The sequence below is a fragment of the Enhydra lutris genome, unplaced genomic scaffold (genome assembly GCF_002288905.1).
Source record: "Enhydra lutris kenyoni isolate GAN:26980312 unplaced genomic scaffold, ASM228890v2 scaffoldscaffold31, whole genome shotgun sequence".
Lineage (NCBI taxonomy): Eukaryota > Metazoa > Chordata > Mammalia > Carnivora > Mustelidae > Enhydra > Enhydra lutris.
In genome coordinates this window covers 20,661,206-20,685,464 of record NW_019154115.1, presented here as the reverse complement: position 1 = coordinate 20,685,464, position 24,259 = coordinate 20,661,206, and the positions used below count along the sequence as shown (strand labels likewise).

Sequence of the window (24,259 nt, the reverse complement as noted above, 5' to 3'; positions counted from 1 at the left end):
TATTTGGTCACAGTATGCTTTGATATATAAAATATCTTGGAATCAAGAGTCTATTGATATCTGTTCTAACTATACCAGCTTCTGGCCATTTGACTTTTCTTTTTTTCTCAATCAGATTTATAAAATAAGTCAGGGCAGTAACAAGGTCAGGCTTGTTGGGTAGCAGCCATCAGGGTACGCTTTCATCAGAGGTAATGCTTCATGAAGTAAGACTTAAAGCAGAATTAGTGAATTCGTTTTTTTTTTTCCCTTTAGAATAATGATACTGCTATTAATGTCTTTATTGCTCTCTGATGTGTGTGAAGCTCCTCTAGAGTGAAAATACCAACCTGTGTAACAGGTTTGATCGTATTATGAAGACTCCTGAAACAAAGTTTTTAATGAGTGAGATACATTTATCACTATTATGTTCTTGCTGTTTCAACTTTACCTTTCAAGTAATTACAAATATTCTCATATAGAAGATCTTTTTTCATATCATATAGAAGATCTTTCATCAGTCTCCAACCTGAAAATTATTTCACTCCAAACATGGAAATGCCTGCTCTTGGTCTGGTGTTAACTTTCCCTCTTGAACCTTGCAACCTTACATCAGGCCTTCTCCCACTTAACATTCCTTCTTCAGGCATACTGTTTGTTGGAAGGAGATTTTTTGAATAGCTCCTTTTCAGGTCCAACAGGCTACATCATTCTCCTGACACATAACTAAAAAAGGGCACACCTCTTTCTAGATTCACCTTTAGTGTGCCACAACTGTGCCTCAGCAAAACATGAAGACTTTTTGTTGAGAATCCCTAATGTGTCTCATGCGGCTGAGTCTATTTAAGAGTACAGCTAGAGCTAGCTATGTGTTTTACTATCCTCCACAAGATGTTAAACCTTTAAGGTTAGGACTGTGCTTATTATTATTATTATTATTATTATTATCACCCATGTTAAGCACAGGGTGTTTTACCTAAAGTAGATAACAGTGTTTGCTAAACTGAACTGAAGCATAACCAAGGTACACGATTACTGATATGAGACTAATGGCAAATATGGGACATGAGTTTGCAAAACAGAAGGCATTGTGCCCTGCAACTTCAGGCTCTGACTTCTTTCACTGCAAACCTCACATACTCTGAGGCCGGCTTAAAGCATTCCTCTGGTCTTCCTCAGTTTTCTACTTGAAAGATTCAACTCAGGATTAATCTTATAGCATACATTTCCAGCCTGAGTAAATGTTTTAAATCCTATGAGCAGCATTAAGATCACCTAAGAACTGATCAGAGAGACAAGTTTTCTCAGTCTCTACTCCTGAATCAGACATGGGGGAATAGGGGAGCAATGTGTGTTTTAATGAGCTCTCTGGGCGATTCTGCTGTACACCGAAGTTTGAGAACCACTGCACTAGAATACCTTTTGGTATGATAAATACTGTATCCAAGGGACTCCTTGAATGCACTATCCTAGTCCCTCAAGATTATCACACACCTGGGGAAAATACAACCTATTCTTTGACTACCAAGTTAAATTTTACAATCATGGATAATCATTTTCTTTGGCAGATCTTTTAAATCGTACTTGCAAATTAACTTTCACAATGACTTTTCAAGGTCTCAGTACTTACCCTTTATTATTTAGTGGTGATGTGGGAGACAGGGAAGGACAGGTCCTCTTGGCAGATGGCTCCTCCTCCTCTTCATCAGATGAACTGTCTATGGTTAAGTCAATCACCTCTACTTTCTTATTTTTATTTGAGGACTGGTGGTGAGAAGTCACCTGATGCTCCAATGTGGAGCTCAAGCATCCTGTGTGGGAATGATCAAAACACAAGGCAAAAAAAGACCTATGACACCTCTCTTTTTTTCCTCAGTGTGCCCTTATGGATTAGTTTATTAATTATAGTTTAAAACTTAAAATATTGCTGGGGTCAGAGAGTAGTAGCTCTGGTCCCCTAAGTTTAAAGATACTATTTATTATTGGTTGTTAAAGGGGTTTTTTTGTTTCATTTTGTTTTTTTGAAAGACAATTCTGAATTAGGGCAAACAATCAAAACATATGTCTATTTCAGAATAAAAGCAGCTTGAGGGTAAATACTATATATTACATATGTACCCGGGATACTTAAGAAATGTATCTAACATTTTTTAAAAGTCATAGTTTCCTTCTAACAAAAACATACTAAAAACCAGAAAAATAACATAAACGAAGAAGAAATGTTCATTAATCTTTACCAAATCTCTTAAAAATTTAAAAGGATACCATTTCAAAAGCATGACCTTAGAAATGACTTACTAGATTATGTTGCTTTTAAATCTCAATATCCCAAAATTTTAAAAGCTGGCAAAGTGAATTTAAAAGTTCTCTACTACTTCTGAATGTTTAATCAATAATTTCATAAGCTACCCATAAACTGCTATGTTTTTCAGAAATATATACTTTTTAAAAAAAGCTTATTTTATTTTTTTAGTAATCTCTGCACCCAATGTGAGGCTCAAACTCACGACCCCAAGATCAAGTGTCACATGGTCTGCTGACTGAGCCAGCCAGGTGCCCCCAGAAATACATGTGTTTTAATACTGAAAAGCAGGGCTATACCACAGCAGGGAGACTGCCCCACCCTTCTGGAAAACCATCAACTCACCATCAACTCCATTGTAAGAGGCAGAGACTTCCTGTACTTCCTTTTTTGATCTCATAGGTGCCCAAGAGCCATCCTCCTTAAACTGTATCTCATCGCAGTCTGTACAGTACTTTAGGATTTCCATAAACAAGCTACAAAAAATACGTGGTCCTCTGAATATCACATTCTAAATGAAAACAGACTAGAAGTATTGCTGTTCAAAAAACATTCAGATCTCCTACGTTTGGTAGAAGTATAAACAAGAAAGAAGAAAGGAGAACAGACAATTATTTGTTCTCAAAATTGAGGCCTATTTTAGAGAAATATTACTTAGATTACAGTACCTTATACAAGGTACCTTACATAACCATGAAAAACGAGGTTTTCAAAGATTTTTAAGAATAAATAGTCACAGAAAGCGGAAAGATGCCAAGGAAATAAAATTCTACAGTGTGAAAATAAAATTTTGTGTGTGAATGGTACATGAACAGCAGTTATTTCTGAGTGGGGACATCATTTCTCCTTTACATTCTTGTGCATCGTCCAAACTGTCCACAGTAAGCATATCTTATTGAAACAATACATACAAAAATAGGTACTGAATGGTACACATCTCCTTGAAAAATACCATGCCGACATTAAGAAATGAGATTTGCAAAAAATGTGTGGAAGTGTCAAATTCTAAAATGAAACCAATGGATAAAAAATATTAATACTGTACTATCACAATTCTAGAAAAACAAATATCAGAAAATACACTATGAAGCCCTTTTATTTTCCTTTTTCCATTTTTCTTTAAATGTGTGTATAGATAACATTTATGTGTGCACTGTCTTTTAAAAATAAAGAACGATCCCAGTTTATGGAGGAGGGGATCTAAAGCTATGTAATACAAAGTATTGGTAAAATATTACTTAACTTAGATTTATTAGTGATCACTGTCACTTCTGAACAATTAAACATAAAACATTTAAGTGACACATTTACTTTTTCCCCATGATTGGTTTGCCATCTTTCAAGTTCTAGGTGACACTGTATTGCTAAATGTATCCCCTTTCTAATGGTACAAATTCAGACTCGTGAGTTTTCTCAAAGGCTGTAGATAAGCTGCCTTAAGTGTTTTGCTGGTGAGTACAGTAACTACCAAAAAGATCCTTCTTTCCACAATTTATCTTTGTTCAGTGGCAAAAAGGACACAGAAGGAGGCTAGAGGATAAGGGGTACATTTAGAGAAACACTCCAACAAGATGTTTAGAAGGACAGATAAAACACAGGAGTGTTAAAAAAAAAAAAAATCACCACAAAAACCCCTGATTGTTGTGATGCTGGAGGCAGACAAGACAAAGACAAGTATTTCAGAGGAAAGAGAGAAACCAAGAAAGCTGCTATTCAGCACGCTGAACAGTTTTAGCAGCCCTTATGATGGGGAACAGGTATGATGAACCACAACTGAACCACGAGAAACATCTGCAAAAACAGGTTAACTTCCACTAAAAAGCCCAATTTGGATGAGCTTAAATTAGCCAGAGTTTCTCAGTGCTTTCACTTTCTCTGACATGGTCTGCATGACTAGGGGTAGATGGATTCATGTGAAGAACAGGTATAACCATACCCTGCTCAGAACCACTGGTACTTTAAATGGTAAAAGTCAGGAGACAAAGATGGTAAAGCGTGCGCTCCCCCAAACAGGAGGACGTTGACTTAGAAAGGAAAAATGCTCACAGTATTACTTACTTTAAAAAGAACTGATTTCTAGAATCAGGAAAATCCTAAAAATATATTACTCAGAAAACACTTCCTACAGAATTTCCATCCTAAACCTGACGAAGACAAATCCAAATAACAGATGGTCATGTCACAGTATAAGGAAACACAATAAATGGACATACCCATCAATGATAAGGTGCTCATATGGGGCCTTCTTATCACAGACAGGACAAACCCAGGTTGGTTTTTTCTCATTCATCTGAATATAGAGAGTTGCATCAAAACACTGCAGATGAGAACATGTCAGGGCCCGGCATGGAATTGTCAGCCGCATTTTACCAAGCTTTAAAAGAGGGAGACAAAAGTAAGTATGAGACAACTGTTATTCAATTTAAGTTTTAATAAAAATCTCCTGAAACACAATGCGTATGTATTCTGACTTAAAGCATACTATGGTTACTTTTCATCAATTTGGAAGAACGTTAAACACATTTTTCTATGAAACCTACCTGTTAAAAAGTTAGAGTATTTCTTTAGATATTAAACACAGTGACTATGGAAAGTCTACAGAAAGGGTTATTCCCTCCTCCCCCACCAAAGCTCTCAGATCAGCTTTTGGGGGGAAAGAACCACGAACTCCTTAAAATTATATGCAAAATTCTGCAAGTTTGTACATTTCCCCAGAGAGAGCACTCTACCAAATTCTTTTTTTTTCTAAGATTTTTAAAAATTTATTCACTCGAGAGTAAGGGGAGAGGGGCAAAGGGAGAGGGAGAAGCAGGCTCCTTGCTCAGCAGGGAGTTCAACACAGGGCTCAATCCCAGGATCCCAGAACGGGGCCTAAGCCAAAGGCAGATGCTTAACTGACTGAGCCACCCAGGCGCCCCAGTAAATTCTGAGTAGTCTCTGATCCAAAAAAGTTAAGAACCACTTTACTAGGCATTTGGGAAATGGAAAAAGAATGTCTTATTAAATACTGGAGGATACAGATATAAAGTTATCCAACCTGATCTCTGAATGAGGGTAGTTCACATGTGAAAACGGAACGAAGGGCAAGCACTCCCCAGGATGCCAGATGGCAGCTCTGAGAAGGAAGTCAAGAGCGTGCACTCTGTACTTCTTCCCTCACTGGGCACTAGCACAGATAATTCAGCAAACATCCGTAGACCTCCACCATCTCCACCATGTTATGAGACTTTCTCTTCTTGCCTTGCAAATGTTGCTTACGCTGAGGTTAAATAGAGTCTGTCCTATGAAAAATGAAACCAACTTCATCCGGTCCCTGAGCTGCTGGCTTGGGCCCAGGCACAGACACTGCGCTGAGAGCTATTGCATCACAGCAACTTCCCTGGAGGCCACTGCACAAAGCACAGCTGGGTTACCACTGTGGGGCCCCCGGAGGCAACAATGACCATATACAGTAGAGAAGTTACCTACTTTCAATAACCACACTGTCTGCTAACTAGAATTTCCCACATACTTGCAAGCTTGAAAAACATAAAGGCTTGAAAAGGATATGAGTTAAATGAGGAAAGAAAGAGGAAAAGGATTTTGGCTTAGAAGAATTTCAGGGAAATGTGCAATTTCCTAGGAAGTCTACCAAGGAAATTAACTGTCATCTGTGGCCCTAAATTATTGTTCTGGTACCAATGATTTACTGTGCCTCTAGGATAGGCACTTAACCTTTCTGGGCCTCTTTTTCTATCTCCAAAGTAACACTGTTTCCTCCTTACTTCAACAGGATGTAGTGATGAAGAACAAAAAGGCCCAGGCCGTGCTATAAGCTGATGAGAAGAGAGCAGTGCCAGCTTATAGTGTCAGAGGGATGGACAGGAGAGAGACAGAGCAATCGGACAGCTCCCTTCTCTGTGTGTGTGCCTAACTCCACCCTGTTCATGATTATGCACTACTTATGTATGTGTCCCCTACTATGAGAAATACATCAGACTCAATTCCTTATCCCTCGCACTTGGAAATGTATGTGCTATACAGCAGGAAGATGGTCATGTGTGTGGACTAAGGCTTTGGCTCTGCTTCACTGAGCAGCTCTACAAGGGACCACTCACAGAGCGTGTGGGGGCTGCACAAAGTACTTTACAAGGCAGGCCAGAGTATGAATTCTGGAGTTTTCTACCTAGATTTGAATCCTGGCCCCACTACTTACTGTGGGAATCCTGAATCTCATTTAGTCTCCCTGAGTCTCAGCTTTGTAAAATGGGGATAAAAATACCATCTACATCATAAGATTGTGGGATTTAAATTATGTTATGTTGTACTATGTTATGTTAAATTATGTTATGTGGGAACACCTGGGTTGCTCAGCTGTTAAGCATCTGTCTTTGGCTCAGGTCATGATTCTGGGGTCCTGGGATCGAGCCCCACATCGGGCTCTCTGCTTGGCAGGAAGCCTGCTTCTCTCTCACTCCCCCTGCTTGTGTTCCCTCTCTCGCTGTCTCTCTGTCAATTAAATGAATGAAATTTTTATAAATAAATAAATAAATAAATAAAGTTAGTTAGTTATGTGTCATGCGATGCTAAATTATGTCATGTGTCTGGCATATAGTAAGTGCTCAATACATGTCACCCATTATGATTAAAGTACAGAAACATTATCTGCTTCAAATCACTTTGTAAGCTAAAGGGAGACACACCCATATTTCAGCTCAGTCATTCTTCCATTCTATCCACATGTAAGATTAAACAACTTTTTACTCCCTTCTACTCTTCTACTACTCAATTTTTATGATTTGGTTTATACAAGCACTTGATGAAAACGCAAAAAAGAACAAACTAGTTCTTATAACACAAGAATCATGTATTTACTGTTAGCCAAGACATGTTGCATTAGTCCAGAAACATTTTCCAAATAAAGATCTGCTTGGTGGTGCCAAATTAAATTTTTATATCTTAAAGCAGACCTTAACTTACCTGTGAAGTACAAATTGCTACTGAGCAGGTATTTTTCCTAATGCTTAAATACTAAGTAGAGAAACCACAGACTGGAAAATCCTAGACAAATACAGTAATTGTAGACAAAGTCCACGTATTGCAGAATTGTAGACCACTTTGGATAGTATATGAAGACCATGCACACGAAGGTAAGACATAAAGCCGGTTTCAGAATCCAAGCCACAGGCCGCAGAACTTACACTCCGAAAAGCAGTTATTCTCTAAACAATCATCTCACAGACATTCCTCCCTCTAATCCTCCCTTGTCAGCTCATCTTTTTGGTGAGAGGGCTACTCTCAAGCCCTTATGATCAGCCACACTGACAAATTTACCCAGAGTCTTTAATGAACACTGCTACACGAAGGATGCAGGAAAGACATTTATAAATGGGTAAAGAAAGGAAAAGTTCACTTCCAAATGCACTGTTGATTAGCTGTCACAGAAATGCTTTGCTTCAAAGAATCACTAAGTGTTATGTGATAATACTCCTCATAGTTCTGATTTTAAAAACAATCTCTAAATCCTAAATACTTATCTACAAATGGAAATGGATTTCTCCAACATGCTATTAGGAGAAAAGCAGAGTTCTAAACAACATCTTCATCTTATCATTATCATGCCCATTTCCCTTTTCAGGATATGTGGATATTTACATCATTTGCAAACAAACACTCTGAAGTCAGCCCCTAAACAAGTCTTTCAATGCCACTAACCTTACTGTAACATATAATAGTACTATTTAGTAACTGAGCATGCTGCAGGAGAAAACACCCTATCTAGGTATGTTTATAGCTTATAACAAAAGGACCTTAAAAAGTCAATAATATGTATTTTTTCCTTATAAAAAGGAATAGTAATATCAAGAATAATTTCACTTCATTATCATCAATATTTCATAAATGAATTTCCAAGGAATTTTTTTCTTCTACCAATTCCAAGTCATTTTTATTGAAATTCATAGGTCTGAGGAATAAATATCTCTCAAAGTAGGTTCTCAAACATTCTCCCAGCTGTATTTTTTTTTTTAAAGATTTATTCATTTTAGAGAAAGAGAGAGAGTGCACAAGCGGGGGGTGGGGGTGGGGGAAGAGGAGGAATCCCAAGCAGACTCCCCACTGAGCATGAAGCCAGATGCAGGGAGGATGCAGGGACGTGGGGCTCGATCTCACAACCCTGAGATCATGACCTGAGCCGAAACCAAGAGTCAGACACTCAACCAACTGAGTCATCCAGGCGATCCTCTTCCAGCTGTATTTTTAATAAATCAGAACTAAAAAAATTCCCAAAGAGCAAAACCATTTCTAATTATTTTCATTGCCTTTAGCTAAATGGCACACAAACAACAGAAACTCATTTATTTTGAGCTGTGTGTATCAAAACAAGGGTAATTCAAATGCACAGTCAGACGTCATATTTACATATTTCAGAGGGAACAAATCTCTTTTATTATTCTATAAATTTGATATATAGATGAGTTGTCATCACCAAGTTTTACTTTTTAGAATAAAAACGTACCTAAAATATATTGCCTAGATTCCAGAATAATTGTAAAGGGATTTTCCCTTTAGCCAAACAGAAATCTATAAAAGTATTATAATTATGGATTATATGTATTTAGAGTTGTTTTTTTCTGTGATCTGAATTTTAAAAGCAGATGGCTGTTGCAACTAAAAAGGGAGGAAACAGGCAATATGGTAAGAAAATTAAAGATGGCCCACTAACTTAAGAGGTGTGAGAAGCAAAACATGATTAACATTTTCTGATAAAGAGATCACCTGAACTATGAAGTTCAAAACTAGTTCTAGAAGTAAAAACATCAAGATTTGTATTACAGTGCTTATCTCTATGAATAAATGCTTCATCTAATGATACAAACATCACATATATTAGAACAACTGTAAACGCTTTTAAAAGGATATTCAAGAAAAACAAGACTTCCTCCTGTGATTATGGAAAATGAAGCTTCTGTACTTTTCTAAACTTCTCAGTCTCTGAACTGGTATTGTATAATGGAATGGGATGGCAAGAAATCACATGGAGGAGGAAAATACATAAATAAGGGCTTGAGGGAAGGGGGTAGAATAAGTAGGATATCTTTTTTTGTTTTGCTTTTTTTTAATCTTTGTCTTCTTTCTATCTTCCACTTATTTGGTCTTTGAGCTGTTAAAAATGTTAAAGTGTTAACAAAATGTCAGCTTCCTTTGCACCATAATCTGTACGACATTTATCTGGTGGGGGCCTGGGTTATACGTCTGCCTTTAGCTCAGGTCATCATCTCAAGGTCCTGGGATTGAGTCATGCATCAAGATCCCTGCTCGGTGGGGAGCCTGCTTCTCCCTCTGCTTGTACACTCACAAAAATAAATAATATTTCTAAAAAAAAAAAAAAGAACAACAAAACATTTATCTGGTTACTTAAGAACTTACTGCGTGACTCTGCGGCCTGTATCTTTTTATTGTGGTAAAAAAAATCATGTAACATTAAATTTTCCACCTTATCCATTTTTAAGCATGCAGTTCAGTAGTGTTAAGTATATTCATGTTATTGTGTAAGAGATTTCTCAAGCTTTTTCATTTTGTAACACTGAAACTCCATACCATAACACTAATTCCTCCTCCTCTCAGTCCTTGGTAACCACCTTTTATTTTCTGTTTCTATGATTCTGACTGCTTTAGACACTTCTTATGAGTGGAACTGTAGTGTTTATGTTTTTGTGACTGGCTTATTTGCTTATCAGAATGATTTAAAGGTTCATCCCGTGTTGTAGCGTATGACAGGGTTTTCTTTTTAAATGGCGCATAGTACTCCACTGTTATGTATTTACCACGTTTTCTTTTATCCTTTCATCAATGTACATCTGGGCTGTTTCTATCTCTTGGCTATTATGAACGTTGTAATGAACATGCCTGTGCAAATTTTCTCTTTGAGATCCTGCTTTGAATTCTTTTGGATATATACCCAACAAAGAAATTGCCGGACCGTACGGTAAACCTATTTTTACTTTCTTAGAGAAACTTCCACACTGTTTTTCACAATGGCTGCAGCATTTTATATCCCCACCAATGGGGGGGGGGGGGGGGGGGGGGGGGATATAAAATAAGGGTTCCAGTGTCTCTGCCCTCACCAACACTTGGGATTTTTTTTTTTTTTTAAGATTTTATTTATTTATTTGACAGACAGAGATCACAAGTAGGCAGAGAGGCAGGCAGAGAGAGAGGAGGAAGCAGGCTCCCCGCCGAGCAGAGAGCCCGATGTGGGGTTCGATCCCAGGACCCCGGGATCATGACCCGAGCCGAAAGCAGAGGCTTTAACCCACTGAGCCACCCAGGCGCCCCTGATAGTGGCCATCTTGACAGGTCTGAAGTGAAAACCCATGCTGATTTGATTTGCATTTCCTTAGTGATTAGCAATGTAGAACATCCTTCCATGTTTTTTGGCAACTTGTAAATCTTCTTTGGAAAAACGTCTACTCAAGTCCTCTGCCCATGTTTTAATCAGGTTGTTTATTATTGTTGTTGAGTTGAAGTTTCTTATGTTGTAAATACCTTATCAGATATCTGATTTGCAACTATCTTCTCCTAAGCCATAGGTTGTCTTTTCACTCTCATTATTTTTTTTTTGACATGCAGAAGTTTTTAAGTTTGGTCTAGTCCACTTGTCCATTTTTGCTTTTGTGCAAATGCTTTTGGTGTTATGTCCAATAAATCACTGTGAAATTCAATGAAGCTATCCCCCTATATTTTCTTCTAGGAGTTTAAAAATTTAAGGTCTTACGTTTTAGGTCTTTAATTCATTTTGAGTTCTCTTTCGCATGTGGTATAAAGTAAGGGCGCAAATTCCTTTTTTTGCATGTGGATATCTAGTTTTTCTCAGCACCATCTATTGAAGAGGCTGTTTTCCCCCTTGTGTAGTCCCAGCACACTTGTTGAAAGGTAACTTGGCCCATAAATGCAAGAGTTTGTTTCTAGGTTCTCCATTCTCTTCCATTAGTCTACATTATCTTTTTTTTTTTTTTTAAGATTTTATTTGTTTATTTGACAGAGAGAGAGATTGATCACAAGTAGGCAGAGAGGCAGGCAGAGAGAGAGGGGGAAGCAGGCTCCCCGCTGAGTAGAGAGCACTATGAAGGGCTTGATCCCAGGACTCTGGGATCATGACCTGAGCCGAAGGCAAAGGCTTAACCCACTGAGCCACTCAGGCGCCCCTACAATATCTATCTTTATGTCCATTATCACACCATCTTAATTACTGTTGCTGTGTAGTATGTTTTGAAATCAGGGAATGTGAGGGCTCAAACTTGCTCTTTAAAATATTGCTTTTGGCTCTATGGGGTCCTTTGAGATTCCACAGGAATTTTAGGACTCTTTTCTCTATTTCTGCAAAATAAAAAATGCCACTGGGATTTTGATAGGGATTGCACTGAATCTTTAAATCACTTTGGGTAGTATATTTTTTTTTTAAAGATTTTTTTATTTATTCATTTGACAGAGATCACAAGTAGGTAGAGAGACAGGCAGAGAGAGATGAGGAAGCAGGCTCCCCGCTGAGCAGAGAGCCCGATGGGGGGCTCGATCCCAGGACTCTGGGATCATGACCCGAGCCGAAGGCAGAGGCTTTAACCCACTGAGCCACCCAGGCGCCCCTATAGATATTTTAATAATATTGAGCCTCCCAATCCATGAACCTGGGATGTCGTTCCATTTATTTATGTCTTTAATTCTTTCAGCAATGTTTTACAGTTTTCAGTGTGCCAATCTTTTGTTTCCTTGGCTAAAGTTATTCCCAAGTATTTTATTCTTTTTGATGCTATTGTAAATGGGACTGTTTTCTTAATTTCCATTCTGGATTGTTCATTGTTAATGTTTAGAAACACAACTAAATTTGTATTTTGATTTTGTATCCTGCAACTCTATTTTGTTTTTTTGTGGAATCTGTAGGGTTTTCTACATAAAAAGATCATGCCATCTACAAACAGAGATCATTGTACTTCCTTTCCAATTTGTATGTCTTATTTCTTCTTCTTGCATAATTGCTCTGGCCAGAATTTCTAGTACTATGTGGAATAGCAGTGGTGAGGGTGAGCATTCTTGTCTTCTTGAGTATCATGTTTGCTGTCAGCTTTTTCTATATGGCTTTTATTATGATGCTGAAGCTTCCTTCCACCCCTAGTGAGTTGAGTGTTTTTATGATGAAAGAGTACTGAACTTTGCAAAATGCTTTTCCTGCATCCACTAAGACAATCATGTGGGTTTTGTCCTTCGTTTTGTTAATGTGGCATTATTACATTGATTTAAAAAAAAAAAAGATTTTATTTATTTGAGAGAGAATATTGTGTGTGTGAATAGTGGGGAGGGACACAGGGAGAGGGAGAAGTAGACTCCCTGGTGAGCAGGGAGCTTGCCATGGGGCTCAATCCCAAGACCTGGAGATCATGACCTGAGCCCAAAGCAGATGCTTAACCATCCAGCCGCCCCACACTGATTGACTTTTTGTATGCTGAACCATCTTTATATTCCAGCTACAAATCCCACTTGGTCATGATGTGTGATTTTTTTTAGTTGTTTGGTTTTGTCTGATTTGGGGATCAGGATAATGCTGGCTTCAGAGAATGAGTTTTAGAGTATTCCCTGCTCTTCAATTCTTTGGAAGAGTTTGAAAATGATTGGTGTTAAATATACTTTAACTTTTAAGTTATCCAGTTTGTTGGCATATAACTGTTTATAGTAGTCTCTTATAATCTTATATATTTCTGTTTTATCAGTTCATCAGTTGTAGTATCTTCTCTTTCATTTCTAATTTTAGCTATTGGAGTCTCCCTTCTTTTTTCTTAGTCTAGCTAAAGGTTTATCAATCTTGTTGATCTTTTTGAAAAACTAACTCTTGGTCTCATTGCTTTTTTCTTATTGTTTTTATATTCTCTGTTTCATTTATCTCTGTGTTAATCTTTGTTATTTCCTTCCTTCTGCTGACTTTGGGTTTAGTTTGTTTTTCTTTTTCTAGAATCTTGAGGATAACATTAGGTTGTTAATTTGAGATCTTTCTTTTTTAATGTAAGTATTAACTGCTATAAACTTCCCTCTTCCTACTGCTTTTGCTGCATCCCGTAAGTTTTGTTGTATTGTTTTGTTTTGTTTTGTTTTTTCATTTGTCTCCATTTTTAAATCCCTTGTGATAACTTCTTTGGCTGTTTAAGAGTTTGTTGTTTAATTTCCACCTATTTGTGGATTTTCCTGTTTTCCTTCTGCTGTTGACTTCTAGTTTCATCCCACTGTGGTCAAAGAAGATACTTTGTATGACTTAAACTTGTTAAGTCTTGTTTTGTGGTCTATACTGAAAAATGTTCCATGTGCACTTGAGAAGAATGTGTAATCTGCTGTTGTTGTATGGAGTATTACATATATATATGTATATATATATATATATACACACACACACACACACACACACACATATGGTGAATTGGTCTATAGTGTTTAAGCCTTCTGCTTCTTTAGTGACTTTCTGTCTGGTTATTCTATTCATAACTGAAAGTGGGGTATCAAGTCTTCTACTATTATTGTGTTGCTTTCTATTTCTCCTTTCAGTTCTGCCAATGATTGCATCTATATTTGGGAAGAATTTTAATAACAACATTAAAAAGGCTAGAATCAAAATATTTTTCTTAAGAAAAAGTCTGGCTAGTATAAGGAATAAAAAGATAGAAGGATCTATACAAAATGATAGTATTTGGGGGATTTTATTCACTCCACTGTATTTCTATAATTTTATAAAAGCCTGATAAAAAATAGGGATTCTCTTAGCAGTATTATAAAACAAAAAGGTTTTTTTAAGAGCTACATCAAATATAGTACTATAAACTAATTTGTGAGCTAAAGACTTTTTCATCTTGTGTTTGAGATTTTATAAGTTATAAAAGACTAAGATGTAGGATAAATAAAATTTAGTTTCTGTTTAAATTATTTAAGAATACAATAACTTCATCTTCATCTTAGATTAGGAAGATTTCAATATTAAAGACTTTCAATATCAGGCCTGCCTGAATAATCCAGGCAAATCAGGAAACACCTGTGTCCTCTTATTCTTTATACTTTCTCCCCAATTTAGATATGATTAATTTGATTAATTATAGAACAAAAGGTAATTAAAGTGTCAAAGTAATTTACTCCTACTTTTTCACTTATTTTTGTATGAAAGCCACATTCAATTACCATTCCTACAACTGGTGGACTTAACACCATGCTGGTTAAGAAATAAACATTAACAACACGTTTTTTGGGAAAACTTATTCACTACAAGTTTAATCATTTGGTATGTTTTGGACCTTACTGTACAAACAACTGATTTTGACCTCTTTTTCTGGTTTAAAAATATTTCTAGGTTATTTTTATCTGCATAACCAATTCAGTTATTCAGGCTAAATAGAACAGTTTTTAATTAGTGGGTTCTTACAATGTAGTCATTGTTGGCAAAATGGTTAAACTGAATGTGTGGGTAAATCATAGCTAGATTTCTATTCAAAAGGATACTATTTTTAAAAATTCAATTTTAATAAATATACCAAAATAATACCCATTCCTTATTTGAAGAATTTACACTTGAGTCTGAGAGATAATCATTGATCATAAGCAATATTTAAACACAGCTTACTAAGAGTAGGACATTTTTACAGTCTTAAAAATTTGGTTAGATTCCAAATCCTATGACTAATTAATAATAATGTCTTTCTATTTTTCAGAAACTGTGACAAAGGTGGGCATATTTCAAAAGTAAACATCATTTTGCAAATACTGGAAATACTTCATAAAATGGGGAAAATGTATGTTGAATCTTTTGGAAAGCAAGTATTAGTTAACACTTACTGGACATAGGAGAGAAACCCTTAGGCTGGTTGTAGCTATTTCACTGTCTGGATCCGCGGTCAATTTCTCTTTAACTGACATTCATTGAAGAGAAAACACACAAACAGAAAATGTTTATTAAAGATACATCACTGATGCAACATGAAAAAGAACAAGGAACTTAAAATGAGTAACCATTAAAAAAAATGAACTCAAAAATAATCTGTTTAATTAACTAAATGTAAAGATAAAAATAATTACATGGTTTATAATTTCTATCATAAGCAAAAGAAAAATAACCATATATCTATAGACTGACTAAATTTCCTGTAAGTTTCCTATTTCTCATTCATGGAACAAAAACTGCATTGCAGTAACATAAAGGAAATTTCTACAGTAAGCTGACATATTCAACTAATAGCGGAAACTTTTCCTTTTATAAACTCTAAGAAACTGGATCAAGTTTTTCTTTCTTCTAAACTATGACCAATATTTTTCATGCCAATATTATTTTAAAAGAAATCAATCAATATGGACTATACAACTAACATTTATAAGTTTTTTCAAAGCTCAGATAATAAAATATATTATTACATTTTATATGTTAATACATTAGTTTTATTTGTCTATTCTATTTTTAAATTATGAAAATACATTAATTTTATTTTCAAATTATGAAAAGAAAAAAGTTCAATGCTTTTTCCCCATATAATTTAGTTTTATATTTATTTACCCATAAACTAATTACGCTATCTTAGACAAGTCAGTCTTCCTCTCTGACCTTAATTTTGCTTCTAGCAAAATAAGAACCCACATTAGATAATCTCTAAGCCTTTTTAGCTCAAACCTCCTGTGGTTCTTAAGAATGGAGGCATTAGTAATGTTACTTTGTCAGTCTCATATAACAAGGACCTGTATCCTTTCTGGAATCCTGAGGCATATGTTACTTCTGAAAACCTCAAACACTGAAGTGAGACTGGAAATGCCTAAATGCAATACTCCAATCATTTTAGAAATTGTCCCACACTGCCTTTGACGTCTGTGTAAAGTGGGGCCCAAGCACAGTGGCTGTGTATGTAGTCAATCACAGAATTTCAGAGCGGTGGCAGAGAGAGTTAATATTATATATATTATATACAGAATTAAGAAAATGGGGAACAGAAAAGTACTCAGATAAGGAAGAATGATTTCAGAGTAGATGTCCATTGTGCTGAGAATTAAGAGTCCCACCTTTATTAAACAAAGCTATCATTGTAATCTGAATTTTTTTGAGGTCCACATTTTACTTATTTTTTGAAGTTTTACCTATTGAAATAATTTCCCAATGTGGGGCTCAAACTCACAACCCTGAGATCAAGAGTTGCATGCTCTTCTTGCAACTGAGCCAGCCAGGTACCCCAAGATGGTCCACACTTTAGATCTTCTGTTTCCATAAATTAGTGAATCTCAACCATGATACACACCAGAACTACCTACTGTCTTCTAACTTATATTGCCCACTGAACTGCAGTAGGGAAAAGGAACACCAATGGGTTGTTTTTTAAAAGCTCCAGAAGTGACTCTGATGCCAGCGTAAAAAGTAATTTTCATTTGGCCCAGAGATTCCAAATATTTGAAATCTCTAGAACTCACAGGCTGCCTCTCGCAGCTGAAAAGGCATAAAACCCCTGAGTTTAAGTTTGGAAAATATAGTTACCACATCCCTTATGCTATACAATATCATATGTAAATTATAGAAAGTACACCTGTGTCATTACAGACCCAATCTTAGTCAATCCTTTCTTATAAAGATACATTTAACAAACAGTATCTTTTAAAGGTAACAAATAATCGCTATACAATATAAACATTTAAACAGAACTGTAATGTGATTACTAAACATCTGCATGCCTTCATCACCCTATACACAGCAATGGGAACAGTCCAAATTTCATCTAGATAAACTTCCATCTAAATGAAGGAACACCACAGACCATAGTATCAATGCTTTGCAAAACGAAGTTCAGTGGTTAGTACTTCCCAGAGAAATTGAAACAGAAGAGGCAACAGGATTTAGAATCAGCCTAACTTAGAATCCAGATGTTAGCCAAGTCACAGGAGTAACAGTACCTGATAGCAATGTTCTAAGGATTATACATATAAAATGCTTTAAAATAACCCAATATTATATTCAATAAATATTAGCTACTGCTACTTAAAATGATTTGTACATTCATTTCCTCTCAGAGATGGCAAAATTTTCACAAATTATTTTAGAATCTTGCCACTTTCCATTAAAAAAAAAAAGCTTTGTCTTTTCCTTTTGCCATTATAGGCTCAATCTTAGTCAATCCTTTCATGTAAAGATACTTTTAAAGATCCTACTAGGATCTTGATTGGATTGAATTTAATCTATAGGTCAATTTGGAGAGAAATGACATCTCTCCAGAACACTTACAATACTAAGTGTTCTGCTCTATTAACAAGATATATCTCCCCATTATTATTCAAGCTTTATTGTAATTCCTCTTAGCATTGTTTTGAAGTTCTCATTATATACATATTGCACAGGTTTTGTGGGACATATCCCTAAGTCTTCCATATTTCTGGATGTTACAGTAAATTCTTTGTTTTTTGAATTTCACTTTCTAGTTGTTCGGTGCTAACAGAAATACAATTGATATTTATAAATTAACTGTGTATTCTGCAACTTGCTAAATTCATGTATTAGCTCTAGTCGCCTTTTTTTTTTTTAAAAAGATTTTATTTATTTGTCAGCTATAGAGAGAGAGAGAGAGAGAGAGCACAAGCAAGGAGAGCAGTAGGCAGAGGGAGAAGCAGACTCCTGCTGAGCCAGGAGCCTAATGGGAGACTTAATCCCAGAACTCTAGGATCACAGCCTGAGCCAAAGGCAGATGCCTAACTGAGCCACCAGGTATCTGCACTCTAGCAGTTTTGTTTTGTTTTTTTTTTCCTAAAGATTTTATTTATTTATTTGACGGAGAGAGAGATCACAAGCAGGCAGAGAGGCAGGCAGAGAGAGAGGGAGAAGCAGGCTCTCCGCTGAGCAGAGAGCCCGATGTGGGGCTCGATCCCAGGACCCTGAGATCATGACCTGAGCCGAAGGCAGAGGCTTAACCCACTGAGCCACCCAGGCGCCCCATCTAGTAGCTTTTTAATAGATTCTTCATGTTTTTTCTACATAGACAATGAAATCATCTTTGAATAAAGACAGTAATTATTTATGCGTTTCTAATCTGTATGCTTTTTTTCCCCTGCCTTATTTTGCTGGCTAAGATCCCAAGGGCAGGGAGGCCTGGGTGGCTCAGGTCATGGTCTCAGGGTCCTGGGATCTAGCCCTGGGCTCTCTGCTCAGCAGAGAGCCTGCTTCCCCCTCTCTCTCTGCCTGTCTCTCTGCCTACTTGTGATCTCTCTCTCAAATAAGTAAATAAAATCTTTTAAAAATATATACATATATATAAAAAAGATCTCAAGGGCAAGGCTGAAACAGTTCCCTTCTCTTCTACTTTGCTAAGAGTTTTATCACAATGGATACTGAAGTTTAACCAGATGTGTCTTCCACACCTATTAAGATGTTGAGATGATCATATGATTTTTCTTTCTTTCTTTCTTTCTTTTTTTTTTTTTTTTTAGTTTGCTGAGGTGAATTATACTGATTGATTTTCAGTCATATTGTATGAACCTAATATTCCTGGAATAAACTCTATTTGGTTGCTATTGATTATCTCTTATTTTAACTGAAGTATAGTTGACATACTGTATCATCTTTTTATATATCTGACTTAGAATTGTTGATTTAGTCAAAACAATTCTGAGAAACAAAGTTGGAAGAATCTACCTGACTTCAAGACTTACTATCAAGCTGTAGTAATCAAGACTGCTGCACTGCCCTAAGAATAGACATATAGGTCAATGGAAAATCACAGAGTCCAGAAATAAGATTCTACATCTATGGTCAAATGATTTTTAAGGTAATTAAATGGCAAAAAAGGTAGTCTTTTCAGCAAATGTTGGAACAACTGGGTATCTATATGAGGAAAATGAATCTCTAACCTCACCTTGCGTCATATACACAAATTAACAAAATAATTTGCATAACTAAATCTAAGAACGAAAAAAGCAATACCTCTAGAAAAATGTTTGTGACGTTGGTTAGGCAAAGACTTCACAGTATACAAAAAGTACAAACTATAAAAAGACATGGGGAAAAGATCCAAACAGACGCTTCCTCAAAGAAGCTATAAAGATATCATTAGTCATTAGGAAAATGCAAATTAAAACTATAATGAGATACTACTAAACACTGACCAGAACAGCCAAGAATCAAAGCAGCCTGACAATACCAAGCACTACTGAGGATGGAGAAAAACTTGAAATCCCATATATCGTTGGTAAGAATGCACAAATGGCATATACATTTTTTAAGAAACTGCCAATCTGTTTTCCATAACATTTCATGTAACCCAATTATCTGAGTCCTAAATCTTTACCCAAGAGAAATAAAAACATATGTCTACGAAACTGGAATATCCATACACAAAATGTAAATATTTTAGCAGCTTTGCTTGTGATGATGCAAAAGTGGAAGTAACCTAACTGTCCACTGATTGATAAATGGATAAACAAATGATGGTACAGATAAATGGAAAACTACTCAGTAATAAAGAAGAACAACCTACACGGACGAGCCTCAAAAGCATTTACTAAGTTAAAGGAGCCAAACATAAAACGCTACATGCTTCAGGACTTCAGATAGCTGACATTTTAGAAAAGACAAAACTACAGAGACAGAAATCACATCAATGGTTACGGAACTGGGAATAAGGAGATGAGATGAATGGCCAAAGGCCACAGGGGAACTTTCTGGGATGAAGGATGTTCTGTATTTTGATTGTGGCAGTGGTTCAGGATTCAATGCACCTATAAAACTCAACAAACTGTACAATTAAAAAGGTGAATTTTTACTTTTGTAAACTAAACTTCAAGAAACATAACCCCCAAAAAAAGAAGAGAAAGAGGGGAGAATCACCATGTTAAATTTCATCACAAGAAAGTGAGGAAAAATAAAGTAAGCAAATCCTTATGACGTGTGGACAAGGGAGTAAAAAATAAAGATAAATCATAATATTTACCCTGCAACATCAACCAATGTGTTGGAAGTCTTCCGGGAATTAAAGTTTTCCTGTGCCACTATGAGGGCAGTGGTAACAGTATTTTATTATATGACCTATAATAAAGTTATAGCAAGTCACATTTACTCTGTTAAAAACCTCTGTTGTCATGACCTATGAGTTAGCCATTATTCAGTCACACATGGCTATATTTAAATTAAAATTAAATATAGTTTAAAATTCAGTTCCTCAGATGCACTGGCCACATTTCAGAGCTCAAGAGCCACATAATGCTGGTAGCTACCACACGGGTCGGTGCAAAGGGATGATATTTCCATAATCACAGATCTATTTCTTGTGGTTTACTTTTTTTTCCCCTAATATTTCTAATAATTTCTATCATTCCTTAATATCAGTTATTTTATAGTCATCCTTTTAGAACTTTAAGGCTGTAAACACCTGAACACATTAAGGCCAATACTTCATTTTATAGGCAAGGAAACAGAGGCACAGAAGCCAGATTTTTGTTCTACATCTCTTTTAATCAGTTTACCTTAACAGAAATCTACCATGCACCAGGAACTGTGCGCTAGGAATTCAAAGATGCATCTGCAGTGTAATGTGCTCTAATCTAAATGTGTTCAGGGAGCTGGCTCAAAGTCAACTCACCCACTTCCAGGGTGCCGAGATGCCTCCTGGAAAAAGTGAAACCGGAAGGATAACTGGAGTCAGGCAAAGAAGAGGGAAGTTCAGAGGCACAGAGAGCAACACTAGCAGAGCAGTACATAAAAGAATTCAGTATTTATGGGATTTAAGAAGAAGGGTAAATACAGATGACCCTGGGAAGTAGTAAGCAGGTGCCGCTTCAGGGAAAGCTGCATCTGTCATGCTAACAAAGTTGGGTGTTTCTACTTCACCGATGTTAAGAAGCTATGGAATTGCAAGGAAATAGTAAGATTAGATCTGCATTAATCACTTAGGTTGCTACCATGAGAGAGATATGAAGAGGGGACAAGAATGAAGAGGGATATATTATTTTAGAATAGGTTTTTTAAACAATGGCAGAATATGAGCACTTAAATGAGGGCAGCAATGGTAGAGAGAGAGAAGATGGATGAGAAATATTTAGGGTGGAAGTTTGATAGGATTCGTTGAGTTTGGTTTTAAATAATTGAATCTGAGGAACCAGTGGAATGTTCCAGTTAAGGCAGTTAGCTAGCTATACATATCTGTATTTGAAGTTCAGGGGAAAGTCTGGGATGAAGGTGTTGGGAGAGTTCATGCTAATTTAAACCATAAGACTAGATGTGATTATCCCTAGGTAAAGTATGCAGAAAAGTGGACCAGGGATGACACCTCAGGGAAAACAAACATTTAGGATGCTTCCCTCAAAAGAATCCACTGAAGGCAGCTAATTGAGAAGAAATAGAGAAGAGACTTTCAAGGAGAAAGTGGTTGGTAGGAAATGAAGCAAAAATATCTAAGATGAAAACTGGAAAAAAAGTTTAAATTTGGCAATCAGACTGTCAGTAGTGACATCAGTGGAAAGATTGGAGTTAAAAGAGCACAATGGGTTGCAGTGAGGAGGTAGATAGCAAGTGTAGACCACTCTTTGAAGAAAGTAGGATGAGGACAACAGGAGGGGCACAGAGCTCTATCTAGAGTAGAGAATAGCTTGTTTTTATATTTTTTAAAGGATGAAAAAGACCTGATAGGGAAGGCTAACAGGAAGAGTTTTATAGAGGGACAGACAGCAGATAAATCAGCGAGGTCTTAAAACACTGCTTCTGAGCATCTCCACCTGGATGTCTCAGACATCTCAAATACTAGTGTGAACATACAGTCTGATCTTTCCTCTGTATCTCAATCTTTTCCAAACTGTTTTCCATTTCGGCAAATGGCACTATCATGTAACTGCTCCTTGACTTTTCCTTTTCCTTCACTCCCCGCATGTAATCCGCCACCACTGCTACCCTTCACCAGTTCTCAAGCCATCAACCTCTATGACCATCACCATTACGTCTGTTCAAGACACCATCACCTCTTTCCTGGACAACAGGTTCCTAACTGGACTCATCGTATCAGGCCAGCCTCTCTTCAATTCAGTTGGCAGAGCAACCTTCTTATTGCCCAAATCTGATCATGTCACTCTGCTTAAAAATCTTTTCAGGGTTTTCTATTATCTACCTTTATGAACTGTATCTACCTGTATCTACCATCTACCTATGTGAACTCACCCCATGGCTATCTCTCTGGCCACCGTTCTCCTTTGTTCTCTCTTCTCTAGCTCCACTGACCTGTCTCATGGCATATTCCCCTCTCATCTTGGGGCTTAACTCCTCCTCACCCTTCTAATCTTGTCTTAAACTTCACAGCACCAGAGAGGACTATGTTCTTCTGTTGTTACCTCCAGAATTCCCTGTCTTTCTTCTTTAAGGCACATGTCACAACTGTAATTCATTAATGACTCATTCAATCACTTAATTCTGTCTTTCCCACAAGACTGCAAACTTCCAAGGGATGCAGAGACGGTGTGTGTCTTGTTTAATGCTATATTCTCCTGTGCCTGGAACACTGTAGACTCTTAATATAATTTCTTGAATGAGAAGAATAAATGAATAAAAGATTAACTCTGAGCAGAAAAAGGGACATTTCCTCCTGAGACTGAAGAGAGTAAGTAAGGATAGGTGCAAGTGTAGATAAGGTGAAAAGCAGTTATGGTGGCACTAGGATTAAGGAAGAAATGGGCGTTTGAGAGAATTCCCATCTTGTAGCCCTAATTTTCTTGCAGGGGTAGCACACGGAGAGAGGGGGAGTAGTGTTTGAGTAAACTATGGCCAGGGTTTAAAGTGACTGCTGTAGGAAAGAAGGAGAGGAGACAGGAACATGACCAAAAATTTGTGAAGGCCTGCCTTTGCGATAGAGGGGACAAACTCTACAAAAAGGCAGAAATCACAAGACAAAAATCTATTAAATCCAAAGAATCAGAGCAGATGTCTCTGTGAAAAGTCTCAATATTACTGTTTATTCTTTCAAGACCATAATAGTGCATGATTTGATGAATACAACTCCGCCAGCAAAATTTACTAATAAGATTAAGAAGGTCTTACAGTAAATATACTTTTAGGCAAACTTATTTTTCAAAAATATCTGGAAAAACCTGTCAACGTTTTCTTCTGTCAAGTTGTTTTATACACTCTTTTAATTACACAATTAATTTACTCAGAAAGTTATTTCTTTATAGATAGTATAAAGGCAAACAATCTGTTCTTTAATTAATTACAATGAATGTCTTACTAGTAGGATCCAAATTAATGTTTTATTGGTTCTCCAGGCCAATAAGTAAGATAAGACATAAACTGCCACAAAAATCTCACCCACTCTGCTACTACTCTTCACTTCCAACACTGTATCAGAGATGAAATATACAGCCTTTGAATTAAGAAGTTTCTGCTGCTGAATAGTGACTAATACTGGTTCCTTCCAGAAAATAAAATAATATTAGGCTCACCTTCCTACTCTCCCTCCAGATGGTGCTACAACTACAAATGAAGAAGAGTGAACAGCTTGAGGAAAAACGGTTTGCCTTACTACTACTATTATTATTAAATATAACATTCTCATCTGCCTTATTTCTTGGTATTACTTTTTCTACACAAGCTCACATAATTCCGTAACTCTTTGATTAGATGAGATTCTATAGCTATATGGCAAATATAAAGATTCTCCAGTGAATGACCAGGGACGGACTTCAGCAAGTGTGGAAAAAAAATTCCTTCTCTTGCACTCTCCTTCAGAGCAGATGTCTGTCCCTTTTCTTCTTTGTCCCTGCCCACTGGTGCTTCCTCTCCCCTAGATCCCAAACCAGTGCTGTCATTCTAGCTCTCCACAGTCTTCTGAGGAATGTCTACACAGACATTAGCCAAAAGTGTACTCCTCTTGACTCAGGATTATTTGCATTTTAAAAAGGGTTCTTTTAATACAGAAAAGTCCTCCAATGAACTATTGAGGGTATACTGCTAGTCAGAGGTGGTGGGATCTTTTACTC

The 24,259-nt window shown here is 36.7% G+C and overlaps 1 protein-coding gene across 3 annotated transcripts in view; it reads right to left on the bottom strand.

Moving 5' to 3' along the window:
• The window catches only part of LOC111153180 (protein inhibitor of activated STAT 1), a 118,923-nt gene that overhangs the window by 5,955 nt on the left and 88,709 nt on the right, over positions 1-24,259 (bottom strand). For all 3 annotated transcript variants that reach the window (XM_022512026.1, XM_022512024.1, XM_022512025.1), the window contains 4 exons: positions 15,122-15,195; positions 4,495-4,655; positions 2,627-2,757; positions 1,610-1,790 (listed from right to left, as the gene is read on the bottom strand). In XM_022512026.1, coding sequence (XP_022367734.1) covers positions 1,610-1,790; positions 2,627-2,757; positions 4,495-4,655; positions 15,122-15,195 — 547 coding nt within the window. The remainder of the gene's footprint in view (positions 1-1,609; positions 1,791-2,626; positions 2,758-4,494; positions 4,656-15,121; positions 15,196-24,259) is intronic.